The sequence below is a fragment of the Triticum urartu genome, chromosome 2, assembly GCF_003073215.2.
Source record: "Triticum urartu cultivar G1812 chromosome 2, Tu2.1, whole genome shotgun sequence".
NCBI lineage: Eukaryota > Viridiplantae > Streptophyta > Magnoliopsida > Poales > Poaceae > Triticum > Triticum urartu.
Window position 1 is genome coordinate 703,385,499 of NC_053023.1, and position 7,845 is coordinate 703,393,343.

General features: G+C 42.4%; 1 protein-coding gene across 1 annotated transcript; it reads right to left on the reverse strand.

The window, feature by feature from the left end:
• Positions 1 to 355: 355 nt before the first annotated feature.
• On the reverse strand, positions 356 to 7,845 carry LOC125539904 (protein RCC2). The gene is made up of 16 exons (XM_048703442.1): positions 7,519 to 7,845; positions 6,209 to 6,270; positions 6,076 to 6,143; positions 5,770 to 5,891; positions 5,320 to 5,425; positions 5,137 to 5,188; positions 4,926 to 5,043; positions 4,806 to 4,836; positions 4,599 to 4,622; positions 4,395 to 4,519; positions 3,524 to 3,605; positions 3,244 to 3,366; positions 3,097 to 3,150; positions 2,935 to 3,004; positions 1,832 to 1,865; positions 356 to 909 (listed from the first exon to the last, which is right to left on the reverse strand). Exons 1-16 carry the CDS (start codon positions 7,700 to 7,702, stop codon positions 572 to 574), a joined length of 1,593 nt encoding a protein of 530 aa, XP_048559399.1. The 5' UTR covers positions 7,703 to 7,845; the 3' UTR covers positions 356 to 571.

Here is a 7,845-nt window from a genome sequence, read left to right on the forward strand (position 1 = left end):
GTGAACGTGCAAGTATATGACTGGTGGATCTGAAGAACATGTACGTACGCTGGCCTGCGAACTACAGTGGCAGTACTAGGAGGAAACGAATACCAACGGAAAAAATAATGCACTTGTGGGTACACCGGAGCCAAACTGGTCGCTGTTTCGATGTACTGGGTGAATAAAGTTTGTTCTAGGCCCATTCCAGCCCAGATTGCTTCTGTCAGGACCACCGCGGGATTCCATTAGGTTGGCTCAAATCATTCTGACGGGATGTTTCTTCTCAGACAAAAGTTATGACGGGATGTTCCATATACTCAGCAGCATCGGAAAAAATTAAGCCAACAACTCAAGCAGAGCGGATTCCACACGATTGAGCAGAAAAATTCACTCACGGTCACCAATGAATAATACGGTTGCGCATGCTAACATTACAGGCTCACAATCACAAGATTACCACTACACGGAAAAAAATCTCTCGAATAGCAGGCAGTCAGAGAGTACTCTCGAATGGCCGGGCTGGATCACATCATATCAGGTGTTAGATATCGCTTGACCTGATTTCACCAAAAAGGCTCGCCGGAGAGGTCTAAGACTTCCGGGGTCTGCCTCGGCCCCTCTTCCCACCTCGTCCCGAGCTTTCAGCCAGGCTCTCAGTTTTCTTCGGGCGGCCTCTGCCCCTCCCAGACGACTTCGGCTCTGGGGTAGCCTTCTTGGCTCCCCTGCCTCTGCCCCTGCCCGATGGTTTGCGGCCACGCTTGCCCTTTGCACCCCTCGCATCACCATTCTCATCATCTTCGCTATCATCCTCGTCCTCGTCCTCCTCTTCTGATTCGGAGAGGTCCTTGGTTTTCTTCCGCTTGTTGGACTTGGAATTAGCGCTAGCAGGCGCCTTCTTGGTCACCTTTGGCTCCACAGTCTCTTCTACTGCAGAGAAGAGTACAAAACCATCCATGAGCATATACAGGAAACACCAGGATGGTAATCGCGTAAGCAGGGTACAGTATTTTGGCAGTCGGCACAATTCCAACATAAACCAGCTCATTTGGTTTTATGCATCATGAAAATTGATCTTCAAACATACATCATTAATATAAATATTGTTGGACATGAAAGCAATGTCTTAACATAGTAGTATTGGCCAGCATAATCAAGAACCTCTAAGCTAAACAGAACACAGCATATTCAGTGCAACAGAGGCTACTAGTGTTGTCAAACATCATACCAACCAGGCAACAACCACATATGTGGTTTTGTTTTCTAGTGTTATACTGACTAACATGGCATTTGTGCTCCATATCATGGCAAATCTAATGAACCACCCAAACGTTGCTAGAAAAGGGCCACACACTGGCCCAATGAGGTGCAAAGTAACAAGTTATTCAGTTAATGAGATCAAGGTATACAATTCTACTCCCTCTGTCCCATAATATAAGAACGTTTTTGACACTAGTGTAGTGTCAAAAACATTCTTATATTACAGGACGGAGGGAGTATATCCCAAGAGCTGCTGCTTGACATCATTGCGGTGCAACGGCAACAATAAAATTAAGTTAAATATCATCAATGCAGCAGACAATTGTCGAGTTCATGGTATAAAAGCATTGCAAGATAACATTTACTCAATTAAAAATAAGAACTAAGCCGAGAATAAGTTTTTGAAAAGATAGCTAATTGTCTGACATGAAAGGAGAATATATATTTAAAAAGAGAGGATAAAGCTTTCTTTTGTAACAGATCAAACCAAAACAAACCAGGATTAGCTTTTGCCCATTACATGTTTCAAGCTTGCAGACCAATGCATATGTTCAATGATGTCATTGTAAAGCAAAATAAGATGAATACAAACCTGGGGTGGAGGCATCACCATCATAAATATCCAGCTGAGACAAAAACAAAACATGTACACATATATTAGCTGGGTAATGAAAGGATACATATTCTGAGGTTGACGTGCTCAAATATGTAGTATATTATTACTCTAATCACTACAACTACAGGAAACAGACATAAGGGGCAAAGACCCCATGAAGAACAAGTATGGAGGATAAGAAGACACCATAAGAGGTACTCCTTAAATTCCTATAAAAGGGGTGTAATTTTTGTTTTGCAAAGACCAACGAGAAGTAATGTGGCCGTTTATGGTCTGCCCCTAATACACCTCACAATTAGCCTTACTTAGAACGCCACCATCGCCATTGGACTTTTTGCTAGAGGTGCTGCATCCACTCGTTGTGCCCTAGCATTTACTTCCAGCACACTCCATGCAAGGGAGTATTAGATCTGGGCATGGTGCATGCGGCCTTTTTTTTCCTTGGAAATCATACATGTGGCATTTAATCCCAACACCTGGCAACAGGGAGGGCTGCCTTTCTTTTTCCCTTATCTGATCATGAGTGCATGCTGATGCCCAATGGTTCGGCCACAGAGAAACTAAAATTGCACGGAACTAAAGGAGGGAACCCAATGTTTTCGGAATAATTTTTTCCCTACAAAAAAGTATGCCCCCTTTTCAGGAATTGAGGGAGTGTTATGTTAATGGATCGACGTGTGTGACACAATTTGTTTCACTGTAACCTCCTAGTTTTACTTCAATCGTATGTAGCATACATATGTGACTGTTCACCTGGATCTATTACTAATATGCTATTTTAGTTGCTGAAGAGTGTTGTATATTATCGAACAGAGCTCAACTAAGGGGCTGCATGCCTAAAAGAAATGCCTGGAATCCAAAGGTTACACATAACATCTGATAGATGATGCAGACTAAATGAGGTTTTAGATATGAAAACTATGCTATAACATGCTAGTACCGGAAGTACAGCTGCTCACTGATCCAACCCAGTTTTATTGATTAGCTTTAGCAATACAAATGATATGTTACATTAAATTTTAAAGTCTAAGTAACTTCAAGCAGTTAAATAGTTCATGCATGAACACATGTATAGTTACCTGATCAAGCTTATCACCAGCTTTTGCTCTGTCCACAATAATCAGAGACAGTCCAAATCCACAACCAACACTGCAGAAAGTGCTCTCAACTTAGTATTGACTATACTACTAACAAGAGATGCTAATAGATATACATAGTGATTCAGTGTAACTACTAATTACCCTGTAACATGCATTCCTTCAAGACTGTCAACCTTCTTAGGATTCGCAGATGACCTACGCATAGCAGTAACTTGTAAGAGAAGATTAACAGTTGAAAGTTTGAATAGCTACTATTTCATGTAATATCAGCATTTTAAATACACATACTTCTGTCCCATAGGACCATAACCAAGCTCTCCATATTGGGCATTACCCCAGCTTATGCAAGAATCATCTGCACCAACAACGTGGTGCATGGTACCAGAAGCCATGCAGCGGATGTTCCAACCACTGAAGTAAACAAAATATCAATTAAACATATGGTTGAGGATAATGCTACTTCAACAGGTAGCCAAATGTGGCAATAGTAAATAACAGAAAAATATAGCTAACGGTGTCACTGTTCATTACTATATTATTCCACAATTATTAACAGTTTGTAAGGAACCTCAAATCCATTAGTGGCTTCGGATACATCGTGTCATCGCCTGTAGTCTTCATCTTTCCCCACATGTACAACTGCCCCCCGCCTAATAATCAAACAAAATGATCAACAGTTAATGGTAACGTTTCAGTTATAAATGGTACAACATAATCAACACCAATCTGGTTGGCAGAATTCAAGGTATATAATTAATATTTGTCACAAACCCTTTATAGTGGTATATGGTATGAAATCTCATCTAACTGGCAGAAGAAGAAACTACTTGAATAACTGTAGACCCAAGCACATGGGAAACTAGATGCACGTCACATTATAATGCACCTAAACCCAAGCAGAGAACTTATAGACAAACAAAAATGTACATGTCTTCCATACTTCAGAAAATTACTTGACCATCAGAGTGATAAAGTCATACGCCCACAAAACAGGACAATTTGGCTGAATGCTCAAAACATAGTGACCAGAAAACTTCATGAATAGCCTTGCTCTAGAAAATGCTTACTGGAACAAACAACCTGCTAAAGCAATTAACTGCCTCCAAGTGTATGTATGCAATCACAGAAACTATTCCTGGTACAATGATATTTGACAGGCTTGAGGAACAGTATCAGTGTGCAGAAGGCTAGGTTCCATTACACACTCCATTGGCCTAAGCCATTTTCCTGAGATGCATCAATAATTGTACAATCACCTCATCCAGACAACATATAACCAATGTGCTACACAAACATAACTGAATACTTGGCCATCTACAAGCTCAAAACTGCTCCTTCCTAATATATTTTTGTGATAAGGCCAATAATGAACTCCTAATAATTTATACACCAAAACACATTATAAAATATTCTGTGCGTCACAGAAAGCTATGTCATACCAGCAGTGCATGCACAATTTGCAGAACCAGCTGACAGAATAGCATTGGGAGGCAGAACATTGTGCCTTTGAAATATTTCAACGAGGCGAGGTTGCCACTCGTCCTTCTGTTCTCTGTGGCCCAACCTATGTAATAAGCAAGTGGACAGATGAATATTGTTGGATATATCAAGATTATAGCAAATGCATGACAAGAATATCTTACCTTCCATATCCGCCATACCCCCATCTGGCAAAATAAAAAAGAAAAGAGTAAAACACAACTATTTGCATAAGAAAAGAGAAAACAGGACTTTAACAAATTGTATGTAATAAAGGAAGGAACTTGGAACAGCATATGTTAGACATTACAGTATAGGTCATAACTAGTGTGTTTTAACTGTGTCAAGCAAATGATGGATAAAGAACATACGTGTAAACAAAGCCACTCGAATCAACTGCAACTGCAATAGAAGTAAAAAGAAGGTGCGGGGATTAGTGTTAATCCACACGATTCAAAAGAAATATTAAAAATAAAGAGAGTAGAAAGTACCTGTATGGTTTGTTCCGCATGCAACTTTGACAATAGTTTCCTCAGATAATGTAGCTATTGCCCTGGGACGGGGCTGAGGATCATATGATAGCTTTACTGACGAATCTTTGGTATTGTACTGCAATAGCATGAATCAAAACAGAATTATTTGATGATGGTGATGATGATAATAATAAAATTGACAGATTTGTTTTACGGGGTAGCAATAAACCTCATTGTCGGTTCCATGACCAAGTTGGCCATACTGAGGAAGGCCTGCTGTACTGAAAAAGCACAGAAGAATGAAACACTGCTTAGAAAACTGACAAACATCACTCGCTAACTACAACCCAAAAAAAAATCAATTGGAAGGAGATCAAGATGTTTAAGTTTCACAAATTTCAGTAGGACATACAGTATAGTAGAGCCCTCGACTGACGACAACCAGACAGTAAAATCAGCACCACAAGCAACACCAGTCACTTCCGTCACAAGACAGGACACTGGCGATGCCTCAATTTCTGCAGCAATTTTAGAACAACAGGGACAAGAAATAGTAGTGTAAGAACCAAAAGGTAAAATAAGCTGCTCATAATATTCTAAAATTTAGTCGGTCATCCTAAACAATTAAAAGACCTGGAATGTCTTGCACATTTGTAAGATGTAATAGGTTGCATGGGACAACTAAATTAGATCATTAATGGCTCGACAAGAGATAGCATGTTGAAAAATTTCAAGAAAACAAATATCAAGCATTCTCCAAGCAGACACAACCCTAATTGCCCAAGTAAAGATTACTTCTTCACACAACAATTTTATAATGCTGATGCCATATCAACCACAAAGAAATGAAAGAAGTGCCAACCATTCTTTAGGGAACCTGTCCCCAACTGTCCAAATTTGTTGTGGCCAAATGCGAAGGACTTCCCGTCATCAGTTACAACCACTGTATGATTTTTTCCAACACTTGCTTTAATTATTTTATATCTGCACAACGAAAAACTGCTCATTAGCATTTAAACACATACTGAGGCAACCTTTACCATCTATAACCGTTGCAACTAGACTAGAACTGCTCAGTTCGTGAATTTAGCAATAAAATATGCAGTACACAGCTATTAAAAAATTCATATGGAAGTAAGGAAATAGGTATTGCACACAGTTATCTTACTTTGATAGTTCAGAAACAACAGTCGGTAGGTTACGTTGAAGAGTATCCCCATGTCCCAACTGCCCCTTCTGCTAGAAAGGAGTAGTGCTGAGTATCACATCAAACAAAATGAACTATGAAGCTATATTTATACCTCATTGCGACCCCATGTATAGCAACGCCCATCAGCACCCAAAGCAACACAATGGCAAGCGGCTGGCAAAATAAAAGAAATCATCAACAAAGTGCCAAGGTATGTCGGGTCCCCAAGTATGTAAAGCTAACAATAAGATATCAGTTGAAACTAAGGATGACAGAAGACAAACATGTCATGGTAAGAGAAGAAACCCTGTAACAATTCCAGAGAACAATCCCTGCCTCTCTCCCTCGCTTACTCATTCCTGGGTTCATTTGGTTCTCAGGCTAGCATCCACCTAGTCCTGGCCTTGCTAGACAAGAGTGGCTGTTTGATATCACGACAAAAGCCTTGCTTTGCCTGACAAGATTGCTAACGACAACCAAGAAAAGCTTGCATAGAAAGCAGTGTTAGTGTTGAGGGAAATTATTTCGTGCCCTTCTGCAGTTACCTAGGTTAGGCACCTCCCTGTGGCACTTATGGATGGAATTGTGAGGTTAATAAAAGGCAGAGGTGTCACGGTCTCAGGATTAGGAATGTAATAAGCACTACAAGGTCTGCACGGCTGTCAACGAAGAGTCGAAGAGCTTGCCAGGCAGTGGAATCAGGGAGCAACGCGTGGCAGATAGCAGGGTTGAGAGAAGAGAATGGGAATAAATTTGGGGGTTATACAGACAGAGACAACCTAGGAAATTCAGGCAGGTGAGTTATTTCGCTGCAGCACGCAATCCGGGCATGTTCTAAGATCCCAAATGCCATTAAGGTTTGCTGAAACGACAAATATCTGGAGCGAACGTTCAGAAAAAAAAAACAGCTTCCAGCACGATGCGGTTCCACTCTGTTCGATCTTGCGTGATGTTACCGCACGCTGCCGTTAACTGGTGACGCAATAGCTGACACTGACAAGCCTGTGTCAGTGCGCATGTACCGCATGCTCAGTTGGTCGTGCTGTAGTGGACTCCTAGCTGAAAATGTCATATAATATATACACACATCATGGTACAGGGAGGCCTTGCGGCACAACCTGCAGCATCGACTTGCTAGCAACTAACATAACGGCAGAATTCCAGGATAATCTCCTCCAGAGCACCCACGAATGTGAAACTAGCAGAACTAGAGACAAACTCTAGTTCCCTCATCTCTTTTATTCTCCTTTCGTGATAACTACTTCCCTCGTTTCACACCCGTGCGGCGCTGCTAACCCACGTACTCGAAACATTTCGACGCGCGCCAGTCCCCATCCATCCCCCACTCTAGAAACAAACCACGGAATCGTCACAGAGTGCGGGGAGTGAGGGAGGGAGGGAGGAAGGGGCGAAGGGGCTCACTGCAGCCGGAGGCGACGGAGACGATGTCGACGCCCATGAGCGAGCGCAGCCGCGTCGGGGAGACGAGGTTGCCCTGCATCCCGCTGGCCAGCTTCCGGTTGATGGCGTCGAAGTTGGTGGCGCCGCAGTAGAGCAGCTCCCCGCCGGACCCGGCGGCCTTCTCGGGCGCGGCGCTGGCCGACATTCTCGCCGGCGGCGGCGGTGGGCGGGGCGATTTCGGGGGGCCGGAAACCCTAGATGCGGCGGGGAGCAGGCGGAAAAGGGCAAGCGGAGGAGGGCGGTTTTTGAAATCGAAAAACGATACCACCAACCTCCCGAGTCGACTGA

Bases quoted from the DNA above. Each gene is read 5' to 3' on its own strand.
- LOC125539904 (XM_048703442.1), bottom strand. From the start codon at position 7,702: ATGTCGGCCAGCGCCGCGCCCGAGAAGGCCGCCGGGTCCGGCGGGGAG. The intron at 6,271-7,518 runs GTGAGCCCCTTC...TTATTTTGCCAG, and splicing joins CTCCGTCGCCTCCGGCTGCA to CCGCTTGCCATTGTGTTGCT. The intron at 5,892-6,075 runs GTAAGATAACTG...TTCGTTGTGCAG, and splicing joins GTTGTTTCTGAACTATCAAA to ATATAAAATAATTAAAGCAA.